Source organism: Pagrus pagrus (assembly GCF_965226575.1).
Source record: "Pagrus pagrus genome assembly, chromosome: 6".
NCBI lineage: Eukaryota > Metazoa > Chordata > Actinopteri > Spariformes > Sparidae > Pagrus > Pagrus pagrus.
The window spans coordinates 23,829,747-23,849,751 of record NC_140190.1 but is presented as its reverse complement, the minus strand read 5'-3'; the positions used below and the strand labels follow the sequence as shown (position 1 = coordinate 23,849,751).

Below are 20,005 nucleotides of genomic sequence, written 5' to 3'. Positions count from 1 at the left end.
TCATTTACAACTTCAACTGTTTATGCTTTGAAGATGTCAATTGCTTTAAAGCAGAATCTCTAATTCAAAACTAAACACAAAGGGAAGCCCCACTATAGACCCAATCACTGTGATGTCACACAAACAACAGTAACTTCGGGGTAGAAAACTGGCTGTGAAGGCTTTTGTGGCTCCAGAGGAAGACGCACGTAATCTGATAAATCGACTCCAGTGATGTCACTTAGTGGTTAAGTTGCATTGGGGGTAATGTAGGTGCCAGGTTTTTGAAAAGCAGTCCACTGATCTAACTAAAACTAACAATGGAAATCAATACAGCAGACCCAGATATCACCCGTTTTATTCCACGCATTCTTCTACCTTCTCAAAATCTGGTGCCTACATTACCTACAGTGCAACTGTGTTGAGTGATCACTCGGGTCAATTTATCAGATTACATGCAGCCTCCTCTTGAGCCAAAAAAGACACGGTACTACTTTTTCACATATGCAGTAGTACTCCACAGGACCTGTAAACACACTTTAATGTGTACAATTGTTGGAGTTACCCTTAAAGTTATGATGTGGTGCACCAAAAAGCACTGAAATATGAGACAACACTGACTGACTGCTTCTGAACTTCACCTGTGTGTGTGTGTGTGTGTGTGTGTGTGTGTGTGTGTGTGTGTGTGTGTGTGTCTGTGTGTGTGTGCTGCAAGTGGGTGGTATTTGTTATCCCCCCCTGTGTGGAAACAGCGTTGCCATAGCGCCTAAAGTTAGGGCTGGGGATTGCAGATCAGTCTCAGTCACATGACCCCTCCTCTGAGACTGGCATGTGTGTGTTTAAACTGAGTGAAGTACCTGGTTCACTCTTACCTGCGTGTGGTTGTGAGCTGTTTATTTCTTGCTTTATATGTTATGCACACATGTAGGGATTCAGAAAAAAACTGAATACATAATACATCACTTCTCATGTGGCATTTAAGTGTTACAACAAAGAACAGTGAGTGCAAAAGCTTTCATGAATCGGGCACAGGTTGGATCACTGCTGTTCTGGAGCGATCAGAGGAACACACAGTACGGTTATCTCAAAGGGAGTGTTAGAGAGGATTTACTTTTAGCATTCAATTGAATTGCTTTTAATCAAACTCAAATACTTCCTCACACTCTGCTGCAGTCTGGTGCTTACACATCTGACACAATAAATAACATGTATATACCATTATCAACAGTGTGACTACTGTCACTATTATTTCACCGTCCCAGCTGTTTACAAACAGACATTTTGTCTTTTTCTCATCCATCACTGTGATTCGTTCATATTTCATTCTTTGAAATTCTTAAAATTAAAAAATGGAAAAATTGGCAAAGCATCCTTAAGAAAATGTGAATAAAAAATGCTAATAAACAACTTAACGAGCAGATCACTGTATTGGAGATTTCTCTTCATGAATAAAAACCAGATGAAGGAAACTGAACTGAGTGTCTACCAGGACAGCCATTACCTGTCCTCCTCACTGACCTGTGGGTTAACCCTTGACCTCTACGACCCAGGAACGGCTGAGGTGAATAAACGTCACACTGTAATCTATCTGACACACAATTCCCCTGCAGATAACAGAGCTTAGACTCACTCTGTCGTTATCTGTGTGGGAAGAAAGAGCAGCTTGGTCTCTGCAGGCTGGTTAATAATCATTTTATTGTAACAAAACAATGCAGGCAAATTGAACGTGGTGTTCCCCTGGAGGCATCAACAAGTCCACTTGCACACTCATAAAGCTGTGAAGGCTTTCTGGATGCCAGCGATTAATTATTAGTTCTATTAATTACTAAAATACTTAAACTTCCTGATAACTGAAGCCAATACAAGATAATGAGTAAATTAGTCTTTGGCTGAATCTGTCAGGGCTAACATAAGGTGCCAACGGACAGGCCTAAAGACTACAATAATAAAAAATAAAAAAAAATAAATAAGTTATGAGCAATTACATCACTTGTGACTTGTGAAGTCATCACCCCATGCTGACTCTCTGTAAGTTTGCAGAAAGTCCACTTGAGGCCCTTTGTGGACTGGATGAATTGTGAGTTTGGACAGCTGTCAGAACTTGTAGACTATCTGCGAACGCACCCGCAAATTCCACAAGAAGTAGGAAAAACTATATTCGAATACAGACTTCTTGGTGGTCAACATGGCAAAAATGGGTTCCTGAAAGCTTATATTGTAGTAATAAGAATATTTTTCCCTGGCAGCAACAATATGTATAAGTATGTTCTAATAATTTTTTGCTGAGTTGTTTAAAGACATGTTCTGCATTAATGTCTAAAAACTACTCTTTGTTATACATTTTGTTGAGTTTTTATCATGTATGTTTCAAGTTTGATTGTTTTTGTCCTTTGACATTTATAACTGATGTTTCGTATATGTATATATTACTTATTTATTTATTTTTGGGGGTTGTCTTACCCATGGTGCCATTTAGGGTAGGGGAAAGAAGGAGGCACAACTCTACAGACTGGAGGGGCAAATAAGAGCTTTTTTTTGTTTGGTTATCATTGTCATATTATACTCAGATAAACAAGAGTAATGTGCTTTCATAGTTAAATTAAAATGATCATGTCAAGTATTATAATTTTATGTAGAGCAATAATAATACATCTGAGTTGTGTACTCACATTGGAAATGTTTCCAACAATGTTCAAACCCAGAGAAATACATGATTTATCCAAGGTAACGGTGTGCTTCATGTAGTCACCTGCCGCTATAACTTCTGGGGAAACATCATTTGATACATCCGAGAGTGACGGTTGAAGTTGGCCAACTTTAGTGAATAAAACTAATACATTATCTGTGACCATTTCTGCCTGAGCCACACAGACATTTTTATATTGGCAATGATGGTTGTTTAATACTGAAAACAACAACTCCCATGATCCCACACTACTGACTTACTACTTAAGTGGCAAAAGCTACATATTGCATGTTTAATCTGATCCGTCATGTTTTTAGAGTTTGCCTCAAAGATCTCATCCATGTCTGTCTAAAAACAATTCACCCTATTAGGGTTCACTTAATCTCTATTCTGAAAAAGCAGTGATGGGAGTCTCATCTCAGTCCAACCTTAAATGTACATAGCTCATGTTTCATACAACCAAAGCAGCTATTTCAAAATGATTAGATAATGTGCTTTCAGTTGGATTCTCAGACACTGAGTTTTCTTAGTTAGGCACAACATGACAAAATATTTAAAAGGACCAATTTGGCACTCAGTTAACTGATCAACTGAATGCACCAGAAAGAGAAAGACTAAGAGAGAGAATGACGTTTGTGCTTCCTGAGATTTTGAACACCTCCAGATTTACCATCTTGGTTTTAAGAATCGAACACATCCACCAGTCGCTAAAACCCACCCCTGACTATTGCTTTCAACTCCTCTCACATACTCATTTAATGCCTTGAAACATTTTCCTACAGCATCTACAACTACAGACATTGGTTGTGTCATACTTTCCAAGCTTCCTGCATGTGATGCGATGGTTTGCTGATGCCGATTTCTGCCAGTAAATACAATTTTCTTCCCTCTGATGTTTAACTTCCCAGTCATACGTGGTTACTTCAGTTAGGTGAAAGCGTTCTCATCACTTGATATAGTCTGTGTATTTTGTATTTTCTATAAAGACAAACTATGCATGCTGTATGTGTTGTTAAGATTGCTGTTTTCTGTTTTTGCTATCATGCTACCATGACTCAGCTTCTCTACTAATCATGATTTTTTTTAAAAACCGTCTCTGCCTCAGTGTAAGAGTAATGTTAATCTCTCGGAGTCTAAAGTGATTGCCCTTTTGTTAAAATACACGCTGAATTACTGAAACTGATTGGCTGAAGAGAGCAGATTTAAGAGATCAAGGTCAGCTGTAGAACAGCAGCTGGTAGAGATTCAGTGTTTTACTCAAGGACACTTACGCATGTTGGTGCACTGAACCTGGTTCTCCTGGGTTTACACCACCCAGCTGATACAAAACACTGAGCTTCAATAAGAAAGAAGAGGCCTTTTCAGTGTTGTGTGTAATTGCACAATACAGGAAAGAGTTGGTTTTTAAATATCAGATCTTACTACCTTATTTTTTGTTTCACATACAGCTAGTGAAGCTTGAAGCTCTCTTTTGAGTTACACATTAAACCAGAAATCATGGACAGACAAACTTAAGTCTAGCGAATGATTATATTCTCCAACACCCCTAAAATACACAAACACTACCGCCTGACTGTGTAATGAAAAGCAACGCAAAACTTGGCTGTGATTTCCTGCTAGAGGCCAGACCTTTCTTCAAACATACAAACCCACTGTAGCTACAATCACACAGGATCCCCAGCTCCATGACCTCTGTAAAAACTGAATCAGAGTGCTTCTATTTCTCTAAATCTGCTGCTAAGGTCTTGTTGCCAGTCTAGTTGGAACGAAATCATCTGCTGCAATAAATATCTAAAAATGTGGGGACATGCATTCTTTAAATGACACAAATTCAAACCTCACTAATGTTCCCTGACTTTCCTGGCCTTCAGAGAGACTGCTGCCCTTTACACTCATTCTGTTTTCATCATGTAGCTGCTTTATCTGTTCAGAGCGACTTACAGTCAGTGAACATGTAAAACAAGTTACATTTCTCAGGTCAACAACATTACAAGTTATCAACAGTAGTGCAGGAAAGTGTTTTAAGTGTCAAACTCCCGAATATGTTCAGACTCTTCCTAAATGAAAAAATATCTAAAATCTTCATTCATATTCCTGAAATTCCAGGGGCACAGTGAAGCCTGCTCTGCTGAGGGCTCAGCATCTTGCTCAAAGCTGCTTCAGGCAGCAACACAAACGGTTGCTGGGAGGCACAAACACATACTAGCTTGCAAGTTTCAGGGCTTAAACTAGCTGACGCGTCCTCTACTTGCTCCTTCCAATTTTCTTCTGCAGTGTCCTTATTATGATGAGTTAAGATTGTCTACAGTTGATTAAATGTCTGTTCAAAATCCAGAAATGCTATGCTCCACTGATGACAGAATGAAATGGTTGTTTGTTCTGAAGCTGGGAAAAACATGAGGATGGTTTATTTTAGTATTATGTAAAAGTTAATGCCTGACATGGTGTCCATTATCAGGAATTAATGGACGACGTACAGGCCATTCATTCCTGATTATGTACCCCTTGAAGGGCATTATCCTGCCTATACTTGCAAAAAACAAGACAAAAAACATTAAAAGGGCCATATTGAAAAAAATTAGTTCAAAACATTTTTAAAAAAAGCAACTAAACTTCTAAACAGAATGTGAATGAATAGCATTATTAGCATTATGATGTCTGTATATTGTGCTGCAGAGATAACTACTGAAGTCAGCATGCTAACCAACTAGCCCGTCTCATCCTGGTCCAAACCTCCTGTGCTAGCAGTGTAACACCAACACTCCCATGGTCCAGAGCCTCCAGTCTGAACTGCTAGCTGTAGGGCTAACTGAGCTAACTAGCTCAGGGCAGCTAGAGTTAGCAGCAGAGTGGCTACTATACAAAATATTAAGATTTTCTTTCATATTATTTGTGCAGGATGACACAATAATAAAATCAATCAATCAATCAATCAATCAATCAATCAATCAATCAACGTAAATACTGGAGGCCAGTTTAAGGACAGAGGGGCCACTCTGTTTCAGTAAAGGCAATTAAAGACGCTTAGAGCCTCAGGAAATGGTACCAGGCCCACTTTTAGATTACTGACCTGAATCCCAGCAGCAGAAAATGGAATTGGTCCCAAACCTCCAAGCTGAGATCACACACTGTAGTGTCATAATACTGTAGGTGTTATACTACCAGAAAAAGACTGTGTGTGTTGAGGAGGGTGCCCTGCTCTTACATAAGGTAGCAGTCCGAGAGTTTGAATATTAAAATAAGGATAAGTCAACTGGGCATCTGAGGAGAAACTAGGCCATGGAATTCAATTACCCATGTGAGGGAAACACAACCACACACACACACGTGCACAGAGAGAGAGAGAGAGAAAGAGACACAACATCTCCATTGATTCCAGATTTGTATCGGTAATTGAAACAAACTGACAACCACACACTGCGTCTGGACTGACTGACACAGCTTGGTAACCTCAAACATCAGACACACTTTCGATAGGAACACATAACACGCCCACAGATTCACACATGAGTCAACAATGTCTACCTCATGGAAATCAACATGTATTTTCTGTGAAATCTCCATGTTCTGTCTCTGTTTTTGAACAAATTTACGAGCAAAAAGATAACGACAGAAGAGACAAAACCACCTGACAACCAACAACATCAGATGAAAAAGAAAAACCAGCAGCTCAATTCCTCTTTCTAGTTCTCTTACCTAAAAACTGCAAAAGATAAGAGTGAGTCCGAATAGTTGGGAACAGAGTTAAACAGGAATACACTCATTACACCCACAGAGGGGAAAAAGATGATGAAAGAAAGAACAAAAAATAGAAAGCCAGTAAAAGAAAGAAATAAACAAAGTGATGGGAGAACAGACCTACCACCGGTCTGAGAGCTCTAAGAGGTCTGGAGTGGGCGACCAAGCGAGCCAAGGTGTCCTCCTCGCCCGGCCGGTCGACTACATGAGCGTCGTACGCCACCATGATTGACACCTCCTGCATCATCTTGACTCCTCTTTGGCCCCAACAGCAAGGAGGCAGAGGAGAGGATGAATGAGAAGAAGGGAGTGGAGAAGGAAAAGGATAGGAGTGCAGCTGACAGGTTTTGTTTCTCTCTGAGAGTGGAGGAGGCGACTGGCTGCTTTCAAGAGTCCCTCAGGAGCCGGGCCCCGCCTACTGAGAGGAGGAGGGGCGGGGGGAGCGAGAGGGCAGTACAACACACCTGTTTGTTTCTCTCTCTCCCTCTCTGTAACGCTAGACGTGTGTGACAAAGGAGGATGAGTTTGCTTTTTCTTCCTTTCCACTGAGTGAGTACTTCTCTCTCTCTCATTTGTGCCGCTCTCACTCTCTGATATTCAGGAGGTTTTTTTCTGTTTCCTGCTGCTGGCAAAAATAAAGATAGAGCCGTGTTTACACATCTACGCTGTGTGTATGTGTGTGTTTGAGGTTAAGAGAGATAGGAAGGAAGTTGTCAGATCAACCACAGTGACTTGTCGCTCGTAGTTGCACATCGTTTCAACAGTAAAACCCAGGAAGTGAAGTGAAAGCAACTTCAAGGCTGTCCTGGATGATGCCTGAGTACTGCGCTGTCCTCCCAATGGACCCCACAGCTATAAACTACCTGACAACCTGGCCATTGTGATGGCAACATGCTCCTCCTGTTTCCTCCAGACAGTAGAAATGCATCAACAACCCTGAGTTATCTGTGTTCACTTTGTTGTCTCTCTCTCTTACCATGTGTCTTTTTCTGCCCCATCTTTTTCTGTTTATCTCAATAATATTTCTCTCCATCATGAAGGTACACTGCAGAATTCTCTTTAACAGACATGTAAGGTAGATTCATCTTTAAATGTATGCTACTATGACCCAGTAAAGTGTCTTATCTTTAGCTCTCGTCCTTGCTCCAGATCAGATTTACCAAGTCTTCTAAGCCCTGCGGCAATTAAGTGCAGTTTGTCGTCCATCATGTCCTTTACACATTTTAAGGAAGACTTGTGCAAGTAACAGGAGGATTTATTTACTAAGGTTCTCACAATGTGCCAGCTTTTACAGAAATACAATCTCCCCCTGCTAATAAGCACATGCACACAAAGCACAGGTGTACTACAAAGGGAAGGAAACTCAAAATAACTTGTGCTCTAGAGAAATCTCAATGATAGCAAAGAGTGAGCATGTGACCAGAATATCTAGTGAGCCACACTGAATTATTCATATAAAATACATTAATAATATAAGAAACATATCAATAAAACATTTCTTAAACATATTTAAAAATAACTTAAATAATAGATGACTTAACATGCTTCAATTGCTCATAGGGTAAGGGAGCAGGAATAATCAAATCAATCAACTATTTTGGGTTCACTAAACTTAAACTTTATATTCAGTGACATCCCAATAAGCACATACTGTTAGTAGTTGTACTTGAAGATATTTATAGTATGAATTTAGCTGCATTTACTCTGTACTTTCCTCTGTAAATCTGGGGTGTAGCATAGGAAAAGTCAGCTAAGTTAATTAACAAGCAGGTTCATCTAAGTCACAGCATCCCAGCTCTATGACAGGTCTGAACTGCATTGAGATTTTAAAATATTGTGTTATTCTTTGTTAAATGTTGTAAGTAAGGTGTCCCTGTAACTGTTAAGTTCTTCCAAACAGGAAAACGTTTTCTGCTGGAGTGAACGAACGTAAGCAGTTTGACGCTACGGCAAATTCATGGCAAATTAGTCCTACTTAAAGCAACATTACGGAGAAATTGGCCTTTTGTGCGATTTGGCGCCCCCCACAGCTTCAGTCCAACACCACAGTTGTAAATACAAATCCAAGGTTTGTAACAACTTGTCAGACGTGATGTAGGTGCCAACTACAAACAAAACTCATTACGTCATAACAATGTTATGTGTGGAAAACTTATGATCCCACCCTCTCAATGAAGTGACATAGTGCAGGAACAAGTGATAGGGGCGGAGTGGCTAAGATAGAGACACCATTCACCCTGTCACAAGACACCATGTACCATCAAAAGCACTGAGCTTAGACATCTATCTGAAGGCTATTAGATCAGGGTCATAGTCAAAATCTTGTATCTGATTAAGTGTTTAAACAGAACAGTTTTCAGAAGATACTGTGGTTAGCTAACTTACAAGCGAGACATCTGAAAACACAATCGGTGGTTTAAGGATTAGATTATCCATTCCTAGTCAAGAAATGGACAAAAATGAACCATGTCTGCTCCCGTCAAACTCGTATATGGCAGGCAGCAGGAGAGACTTCACCTGAAACCTCTCTACATCTCCCTCTGTACCTTTCTTGTTTGTCTCCATGTACTTTTCGCTTGATCCATCCAATATCTTACATTATACTGTAAATTCCTCTCTCTATCTCACTGTAAGTCTTTTTGAAGCCTCAGAGTCTTCATCCGTCCATGTAGGTCTTTCTCTGGGACTCTATATCTTTCCTCTGTAAATTATTCTGTCCGTCAGTTTCTCTATATGCTTCCTTCTCTCTTATTTCTCCTCAGTCTCTTAAAGTTAAGCTTTTCTGTTGGAAGGATTTGGTAAAGACCGGATTAATCAGTCAAACCCTGGGCAGCAAATGAATATGCGACATTTCTCTCCTGGAAAGTCATCACTCCAGCTGCGGTCCGGCGGATGTTTAAGAAGGCTGAGAAATTCAAATTCTTCCCATAATCCCCAGGAAAGGCTAAGCCACCCTACTGCCCGTTGTGTTCATCAAGCCAAGGTGCCAGTGAATTCCTTCGATGTTTTAAGCAGCTTACATAGTTCAGCTGATCCGATTTAGACGTTGTCAGAGAAAAATATGTAAAAGGGGGGCTGAACAGAGAGCAAAGTGGCTTGGACAGGCTGGTTTTCTCTTTTTCTCTGATGGTGGTTGAATATAGGAGGTTTCCCAACACATTCCAAGGAAATTACAGCAACTATGGCTCCCTTAATCTAGCAGACACCACTTAACATCATGTACAAATGATTATGGCTTTAACTCTCTTTCCAGCCTGGTTCCGGTCATTCTTTCTGCCTGATCTCAGCTGACTGGACAGAAGACATTAAGTACGTATAGCTGTGGTATCAACATCGACTTTGCCAGTGTGCTCAAAAGAAAATGAATGGCCCACTAATTTGACGATTGATTATTCTTTTCAGTCATTTTTAATGCAAAAATGTCAAAAATTTGCTGGTTCCAGCTTCTTAAATGTAAGGATTTGCTGCTTTTCTTTGTCATTTATGATAGTAAATGAAGAGTCTTTGGGCTTTGGATTGTTGGTTGGACAAAAGAAGTAATTTGAAGACGTCACTTTAGGCTCTGGGAAATTGGGTTCAATTTTTTTATTTATCTTATTTTGTGGATTAAATCAATTAATCAAGAAAATCATCATTTAGTTGCAGCCCTAGCTGTGGAGTGTGCTGTGTGTCACAGTTTAGTTTATTAGCATTTATTAATGTGATGCAGGGATGAAACAATTAGACAAATACTAACTCGATTTGCTGATAGTCGTTATTCAAAAACAATTTTGATAATCTACGTTCGATGGAAGTTGTGAAGACATTTGGCACCGGCAGAATTTAACTCCTCAAATGTAAGAATTTACTGCTTTTATTTACTTTATATCACTACAGATTGGTTATGGTATTATATATTCTGACATTTTATATCAAATGATTGAAACAATAATTGGTAAAGGTATGGTTAGAGATGTTGTGATGCTTTGTGGCATGATGTGACATTACTGGGACATGCCCTGGCTGGATAGGTGATTTGATGTGACATGCTGCGGTATATTGGTAAATTTACTTGTTTGGGTTGGTTGAATGGTCAGTGAGGAGTGAAAGGAAAGGAAGAGTCTTTCTCCATTGAGTCCTTCTTGAAGTCTGTGAAGTCTTTTGATTTTTTTTTTTCACTCTCACTGTTACTGACTTGCTCTATACACTTTTATCCACAGGGAATATTCTATTTTTAAAGTTAAAAGAGTGAGCGGTTTAAAAACATGACAGCAGACGTTTTGAGGAGAAGTTAAAGACCTCAGACACAAACACACACAGTTTTGTGTGTAAACTTTGGCTGTTCAAGATGGTATTTTTCTCCTTCAGGAGTATAAAGTTTAAGATAGCGTTTTGGTTAGTCACCTCTTCCTTAAAGCTTCAGTTCTCTCAAATTTGTAATTAAGAGTGCGACATGCACAGCCTAAGGCACTTTGCAGCGTTCCTGCAGGGGGACTAGATGTTTGTGATATTTCTATTGACTGAGCAAGAAGTGATACAGGTTTAAAACCCAATCAGCCTGAATGAATTTAACACTCTGCCCAGAAAAGAATGACCAAAAAAAAGGGCTCTGACAAACTGAGCAGGGTTTGTAAATTAATAAATACGCCAACGCAAGAGGAAGCCAAGGAACTGCAGGGGAGTGTAAGATCAGCGATGGATGATCAAGAGATGAGCAGAGAGAGACACAAAGTGTTCCTGTTTGTACTGAGGCCAAGTCATGCTATCAGACAGACTGGTTTTCAGCTCACTTCACCCGCCTGAGCACAGCCAGGCACTCAGTTGCTTCTGGTGTGTTTGAGGGTGTCCATAATCCTGTAAATGCGTTTGCCACTATAGAGAGGTGACAGACAACATGAAAAGTGGAGTGGAGAAACAGAATAAATGTAGATGCTGCAACACAGGGCAGGAGGGCTGACTGAATAGTTTGATGAGTATAAAAATGATTATAATAAGGGAGATTTTGTACCGATGTGGTAAATAGCTCAACCGGCACATTCAAAACACATTAAGGGAATCTCTTTATGTTGTTTAGATCTGCAATTCATGATTATTTTCATTGTTGATTATTCTGATGATTGTTTTCTCAATTCATCGATGAGTTATCTGGTATATATAATGTCAGAACATGCTACAAATGTCGATCAGGGTTACTCAAAGCCCAAGATGACACCCTCAAATGTCTCTTTTTGTCCACAACCCAAAAGATATTCAGTTTACGGTTATATTCCAGAAATAATTCACATTTAAGGAGCTGGACTCAGTAAACTTTGATCTGATCTGATTAGTTGATTATCAAAATAGTTGGTGATCAATTTAATAGTTAAACAACGAATGAAAAAAAATCAATTAATTGTTGCTCTCTAATGATGTTCATCCCTCCTGTAGAGTTCTGGAGACATTTAGAGTCTATGCAAAGGAGCACCGAAACAGTTCTGGCCAATTTGTGTGCTTATGCTTGGAAAGCGTGTGTATTTCAGTTAGTGAACATCTACATTACATGTCTTGATTGTATGCGTCTGTCCTCTTGTATAACATGAGGCCTTACAGGACAGATTGTATTGCTGCGGGATTGTGCAAGAGTGCCAAAATGCTACCAAACCACGAGAGATAAACAGTGAGTCATAGAGCAGGATATCCTGTATGTAGAAAAACACAGAATCACACCAAACATGAGGGGATCGTAAGCACTTACAGCCATGTGTCCTGCCAACATGCCCTTGAGCACAACACCACATCACAGCCTACTTACTCACTGAAAGTATTTCTTGATAAGAAAGTTGGAAAATCCCTAAAATGTGAAATATTAACTGTGCAGATACAGAGAGAGGCATGGGCCGAGAGCGAGCAGGAGAGAGAAAGAGAGCAGGGTGGAGGGAGGATGGTTATCTCCCCCATCTTTCTCAGTCAACTCTTTCCTTCCTCTATCACAACACACTCTGCTGACACACACACACGCACACACACACACATACACACACACACACACACACACAATATCATATACACTGTGTATTGCTTTTGGTCTCTGGTGACCTCAGCAAATTCCCTAAATGCCAGCAGCCTCATTAAGGTCAATAGGAGGATGATAACGTATAGTGTGTGTGTGTGTGTGTGTGTGTGTGTGTGTGTGTGTGTGTGTGTGTGTGTACGCGTGTGTGCGTGCGTGTAAGGGAATTTCAGTGACCACACAAGTAAAAGAAAGCTATGACCATCATCCACAGAAGCCATATTTTTTAACAGCTACGGTGAGATTGCAGTCCAGACCAATACACGACAACAGACAAGACTAAAAAAAACAGAGAAAAGAAGCAGCAACCATAAATAATGTGGCACACAGTAAAAGCATACAACAAACTACATGTTAGACCCGCAGCATTAAGTTTCATTAGGAATTGTGTTTCTGGCCACTTGGCAAGTGTTAGTCCAATATCCTCTGCAGTCTCCATCTCCTGAGTGTAATCTTTGGCTCTTAAGCTGCTAAATTCTTTACTATGTATGTATAACTTTGTCTCTCTGCTGTTTGGTGCTGGGCAGGTAGTTTACCATGGGTTTTTAGAGCTTTTACCCTGAGAAAAGCTGTCTGTTACGACTGAAGATGATGCAATAAGAGCAGTGAGAATGAACCAACACACCAAATTTATGGAGCGGACAGCTAAACAATGAGCTGAAACTCACTATAAAGCTCAGGGGGGAGCTGCAGATTCAGGAGAATAAGTCTGTGTGGGTTCATTACTACATCTACTTTCTTCATTGTTTCACATTGCCATTTGATTATAGCCACTTTAAAAACTGCAGTGATGATCTGAGAGTTTCCTCCCCTCTTTGTCAAGTTTCTCCAATACAGCAGAGATCCAACCCACAGTATAGCCTCTTTATAAAAGTCTTCCCTGTTCTAACCATTCACTGTGAAGTGAATGTTCCTGCTTGTTCGGAATAAACAAATACGAACAGGCAGTGACGGTCTCCATGACTGAAGAGAAAAACAAATTATTTAAAGGGGTTTAATGCCACAATTTGTAGCAATTTACAAGTATTAATAATATATTTTACCATATGTGAGCCAGTTGTAACGTCACATGAAAAATGACCTTCCACGTCTCTCGGTTGCCAATACAAGCCTGTGGATGAGTTGTTTAAGTTGTTTAATGCTGCAGGATGATTTTGAGAGCCTCGCGCAGAGAGTGACCGTTGCTAACGTTACTTGTAAAAAATGGAGTCGTCACTAACATAAACTATCAGCTTCGAGCACAACACAGAAGTTCACAGAGCCCCTTTAAGATAAAGTAAAGTCAAAACTTTGAAAATGTCACAGCCCCATCTCGTCTTTTTGACTGACAGCTTCTCTTTCGAGTGCAGTGAAAATAACAAATTATAAAAGGACTCCAATAAACTGCTCAACAGTGCAATAAACCATGTGCAGCGTGGACAATTCTGTTGTAAAGAGTAACCTGTACTTCAACCAAAAGGTCAATGATTCAAACCCCTTAGGAGCAAAAACTGTACTTGAAACGCTCTAGGTGTTCTGACCCCTCTGGTTAATGGTATTTGTGTCTCAGTGGGAGATGCCAAGACAGGAATTCCTTATTGTGTTGCTTGGACTCAATAATGTCATAGTCACTCAAGGAATGGTTTGTGAATGTGCGCATTTTCACTCACTTGCACGACAGTTTTGGGGTTTAAGACACAAGGAAAGTAAGGAATAAAGGACTTGGGGATAGCAGATGCATGTGTTTGTTTGTGGAGGTCCTTACCTTGATGTTGCAGGCCTGCTCCATGAGCCTGCGGGCGTTCTCTGCAGCTCTGTAGCGTTTAGGGAGTTGGACTCTGAAGAACTTGAGAGCCCCCTCAAAGTCTGCCTGCAAGAGGTCCTCTTTAGATGTCTGGAGCGAGACATGAGGAGGTGGGAGGAGGTAGTGGTGGAGGGGACAGACAAGAGTCATTCAGAGTTAAGAGTTGTTAAGTGTCAGACAGAGAAAGCACAGAGTAACTTCCAACAGCTTGTTCTCCCCATTGCTGTCATTAAATGTCTATATTCAGGAAAGACAGATCATAAACAATTTGATGAAGGAAATGTTGATCCGTCTGACAACAAATCAAGTGCACTATGCCCTTCAGCTAATTATTCTCCTATTCACTCTACGCACCCAGTGGAAAGGAAAAATTACCAACATTATGCTACAATTCTGCTCTTGAAAGATGATCAGAGTATCATCAGATCTGTGAACATGCAGTTTTGTCATTTTTATTGTGTTTTGAGTCCCAGTCTACAGCTGTTTGAACAGTTAAAGAGTCTGTGGTCGGCAGCGGACTGGTTTGGATAATTGCACTGCAGTTTTTGAACCATCATATGATCTGTTCCCTCTTTTGAGTACATCACTTTCACTTTCCATTATCCACAAATGGAGGCCAAAAACTCAGAGATCACCTCACATCTCTAATAATATGCAGTCACTTCCTACCATCATTTTTACTTGCTCTCATCTCGGGATGCAATGCAAAGGATGCTTGCAATTTAGTTTTCAGTTCCTTTTCAGGTGCCTCTCTGACATGATCCTTCATCACTTTTAGCTCGAAGCACTTTGAGGTAAATCTAATACTCTTTGTAAATTGCAGGGAGCACAAGCTTAATGCCTAAAATGTGAAAAAAGTACCAAAAAAAAAAAAAAAGTTACCAAAAAACGTCACTGTCATGCAAGAGGCAGGGACTGGCTGCGTGAAAGCACTCCTCTGCATTGAAAACAAGTGTCAAGACGCTTTAAATACCACACACAGAAGCCCTAACTTTTGCCTGGTCAGTGGCTGAACTTGTAACGGGCAACTCTGAATTTGTTGAACTAAGGAAACTGTGGTTCAGACATGATGAAAACACACAAACACAACTGACACCATCTTGTGGTGAAACGAATTACTGTCACGAGAGCCTACCCAGAGATATTACTAATTGGGTGCATGGCTGAACAACTGTTACTCAAAGACCACGCCTGTATTAATGTTTTTTCGGTCAACTCAGGCCAGAATAGACCATGTTTTTGCTGCTTAAATTATCATAGTAAATGAGACAGTGGGGGAAAATATAACCTCTAGGCAGCATGACTAGGAGACAGTGGAGACTTTTTTAAGTTGGCATCTGCATCTCCAAATCTTCTTGTATCATTTTGTCATTCAAGTCTATTCATGAAAGATTTAAGGCTCATAGCAGAGAGCTAAAAGACAAACCATCTCTTGTAGGTTAATATTTAACATTGGCTGACCCATCAATCCGATGTGACACGCAGGTACGTCCACAGCAAAATGTGCATGCTTCAATTTCAAAAGACATCAAGGCTTTTTAGTGAAACCTTCACTACAGCAGGGGAAACAACACTGCTTTGGCTAATGTAAGAAGTGAAGAGACAGAAGTTTTTTGAGACTTGCTTTCCTGCTTTTTGCCCGTCCGCTGTCCTCATCAGTGGCTCTATTCATTATCAACAAGTACAACTAACAACCATTTTTTAAAACGCTAAACCCGACCATCCCTGCATGCTCAGTTTTTTTCAAACAGTATCCGTCTCCCAGTCCCCCCTCTCTCACCGCCAGGAGCTTAGGGACGAAGAGCCGGTGTCCCATCCCAAGGAGACCCATCACCTTGCAGAATGAATCCGCTGAGGCCTGACTGCTGTGGGCCCTCTCCTCTGTCGTTCCCTCTCCGTCCTCCACCGCCCTGCGCACTGCTGGAAGGGGCAGGTGCGGGGTCAAGGCAGGTAAAGGGGGAGGAGAGGGTGGAGGGGAGGGTGGAGGAGATGGTGGCGGGGTGGGACAGGGTGAGGGAGAAGGGCGGTCCCGCTCAGGGGCCAGGGTGGCAGATGACTCCAGCGTGTCGTCCAAACGTCCCGGTGGGTTTCTTGGAGTTGGAGGAGTGGACAGCGAGCGGGTAAGTGTGTTCAAATCAGGTGAGCCGAGAGGTCACTGTCAAGCCAAACTGGCTGAGTCCTGGTGAGCGAGGTGACAGACCTTCTAGGAGGAGATGATGGTGATGCCACATCAGGCGTTGTCACGAGAGACTGATGTTCAGGATGCCAGCTAAGAGAGAAGCTACGTGATGCTCAAAGGAACACAACTCAGCAGAGACAGCCCGTGCATCCAAGGCATGCAACATGGAGTCTGATCCAGTTCATCTACGCACCACAGAATTTGGACAAGTGGACAAGATGTCAGTGGAGGCCACTCAGCTTGTGCCACTGTCAGAGCCCAGTAACGGCCACAAGGTGCGACAAAATAACAGTCAGAAAATGATGTATTGACGCTGCTTTCGGCATAATGCTGAGTCTTCCAGCTACCTGCCAGACTTACTTTGAAATCCAGTCACACTACCCACTCTCATCTTCCAGTGCCAAACTCCCCCAGCCAATTCCAATCCAGTACGCCGTTGCCTAGCAACAAAGCAGCTCAACACGTGGGCCGCTGCTCCGGCGAACAGCAGCAATGGATAAGTACTCCACCTTTTTTTATTTCTCTTCGTTGTTTGACTTCAAAGACGGAGAGTAAGAAAAGCCGCCTCAGTCTTGCCGACTGAGTGGCCTTAACGCTCGGGGCTTGGTGCGAGTAAGGTGAGACATCAAAGCAGTCGATAATTTTTGTACCCTTTTTCCAAATGGGAGGCTGCGCCTGGTATGAAGCTGGCAGGATTTTTAGCTTTCTTTGAAATGTAAAATTGCCAGAAATAACAGTATGAATCCTTTTATCTGAAGAGCCCTAGTCTAAGCCTGAGCAGACGGTCCTAACGACATGGCAGAAGCAGTTGAAATGTGGTCTATTCGCATGGGAGTATGGCACTTCTCTGCCTTCAGGAGATGATGATGCGTTTCTGTTGGTTTATGGCTGAGTGGATGCTGAACTCCGATGAGTCAGTTTTAATCCAGCGGTGCATGAAAGACGAGTTTGAAAAAACAGAAAGAAGTGTATCACGATAGCCTCTCTGTTTCTTTGCTCTTCCTCTTCACTTATTTAAACATCTGACCTGAAGTCTGACCAGGTCCAAACCACACAAAAGCACAGTCCAGTCAAATGCTCCAGCGTGGACTGCAGAGTCTTTCCCTTGGGCAGATCTCCATTAACAGCCAGTCATCCGGTCTGTAGCGGTCAGTAGATGCTTTAGATGGGAAGCCAGCTCCTTCAGATGGAAAGTCACTTCTGCCTCTCAACAACAGAGGCTAAATGAATGAGTGTTTGCATGAGTGTGTTGTGGTATCAGGAGTGATGGTCCTGGCCAGCAGCTGAGGCGAGGCAAAGCAAAGAAACCACAGTGTTCCTGTCCAACGCCTCTCTCCTTTGCACTCTCTCTGCCGTCCTCGCTCTCTATCTCTTCTTTCACTCTCTTTGTGATGCTAACAGCTAGCAGCTAGCAGGGGCGGCTCCATTGCAGAGGTCTGGGTGGTGGACAGAGGTAGCGTGTTGAAGAAAAACATAGCCAGCCAACACAGAAGAGGAGAAGGCGGAGGTAAAGGAGTAAGAGGTAAAGACGAGAGAAAACGAGGAACTGAGGGAGAGAAGAGGCTCCAAGCAGGCATCTATGGGTGGTGAAGATGAGGAAGAAAAAAAATTAAAAACACAGCTTTTCTCCTCCAGGTCCAGATTGCTAACGGTATAGCTTATGCTCCTGTTGTGATGAGGATGGCGGCCGCTAAGCAGGAGAGGGAGGGAGGTGAACACAGATGGAGGGAGGGGTGATGAGAGCGGAGAGGAGAGCAGGATGGATGGAGGAGGGAGGGGGGAGCCTCTGGGGAGAATGCCGTCATGCCTGGCCAATGAGAGGCAGGCAGTGGAAGCCCCTTCCACCCTCCTCACATCCTCATTTGTTCTCCATTCCCGACCATCACATGCACCACATCTTTCTCTCGCTGAGACACAGAATACATTATTGCTAAAATATAGAGCAGGATGGCTTTTTAAAACCAACCATGTATGATTCATATAGAGAGGAAAGCCTGAGTGGAGCAGGAGTTTAAAAGCAGTATCATCATATTTATTGTTATTATTATCATTTTTATTATTATTATCATTATTATTATTATTATTATTATTATTATTATTATTATTAACTATTTCATGTAGGAAAAGAAAGAAAGAAAGAAAGAAAGAAAGAAAATACATTATTGGCTGGTTTTCAGTATTAAAGGACTGGTTCATGGTTAAAAAAAATACTGTTTCCTGTTCAAGCCTCCTATTTTGCCATCAGCATCCGTAAATAACCCTGTGCAACATGCCTGAGGGCCCGATAAATACTAATCAATTCTAAATCAGCGAAGTAATTTAATAATCAACATGACACATCATACTAATGAGCTGATTGAGGGACCGAGAAATCCACATCTAGTCAGTGTTAAAAAACTTTCCAACACACCTTTCCTGTCATAATTGGCTGATAATGTACATTGGCAGCCTCAGTGTTCCTTTCAATTATCAATTAATAAAAGATAATTTTATTATTTAAGGGTTATAACAGCCCCAATGATTTTGGGGGATGGCAGAAAAAGGTGAAGGAGAAAAGTGAGCAGTCCACGCTGTTATAAATCACTTAATAGCACAATTACTTTTGTAGTTAACTACAAAAGTTCCACTCATGCATCCTTTTATAAGGAGATGAAAATTACATTTCAGTGTGAAATGACCTGATTTTCACTAGCTAGATGACTTCAATTATTTTTAAAATATTTCTAAAAGAGGTCAATTCTCTTCAGTCTTTCTTCAGTCCTAAAAAATGTACAGATGTCTTCTACTTGATAATCTACTGATCTACTTGAATAAAACGAAATATAAACTGAAACATGACACTAAATGATTTGATTATTTGGTTTCAGCAACAAGAAGACGTGGACTATATGAGACAAATGATCCTGTTCTTCATCACTGTGTTATAAAGTTTTACCAAGACGTCCACAAGGTCTGCCACATGATATTAATGCCCACATTAAACAACTAGACACTGACATGCAATATGATGCAGTCATTGCCAAAACTCATCGATCCATCCCGCCACAGACAGATCTGATAACACAACAACAAGTAATTGTACACCATTCTACTTCGACTGCAACAACATGCTGTTTGGTTTGGTAATATATTAAAAAACTCAAGCAGGTGCTGTTTAATTTTCTTTTTTTACTACACTTAAAATGCAGACATCAATCGCATTTTGTGAAGTTAATTTTTTGTAATGCATTTGATTGCCTCCACCAACAAGGATATGTTTTCACCTGTGTCCATTTGTTTGTGGGTTGGTTGGTTTGTCAGCTGGATTACACAAAAACTATTGAACATATTTGCACGACACTTGGATGGAGGATGGCTCTCAGCCCCGAATAGACCCCATGACCTTTTGATCCGGATAAAGGAGTGGATCCAGGATTTTTTTTCTCTTCTTCCTCCTTGACATTGCGAGGGCGTTGTTATTTAAAAAAAAAAAAAAGTTTTATCCTTAACTTCATCTTATTTTCAGTTTAGTTTTATTAAACCATATCCTTTTTTTTAAAATGGAAAATTAGATTGTCTCCTTCTGTTTGTCAATCAACCTGTGTGGTAATCCTGTATGCACCCATAACTGTT

The 20,005-nt window shown here is 41.0% G+C and overlaps 1 protein-coding gene across 4 annotated transcripts in view; it reads right to left on the bottom strand.

The window, feature by feature from the left end:
* rabgap1l (RAB GTPase activating protein 1-like) overlaps nucleotides 1-20,005 on the bottom strand; it is a 115,744-nt gene that overhangs the window by 13,943 nt on the left and 81,796 nt on the right. For 3 of the 4 annotated variants that reach the window (XM_084354058.1, XM_084354060.1, XM_084354059.1), the window contains one exon: nucleotides 14,176-14,304. In XM_084354058.1, the coding sequence (XP_084210184.1) occupies nucleotides 14,176-14,304 (129 nt within the window). Of the gene's footprint in view, nucleotides 1-14,175; nucleotides 14,305-15,994; nucleotides 18,107-20,005 lie in introns of those variants that run through there. The other variant, XM_084354061.1, reaches the window with a different exon arrangement.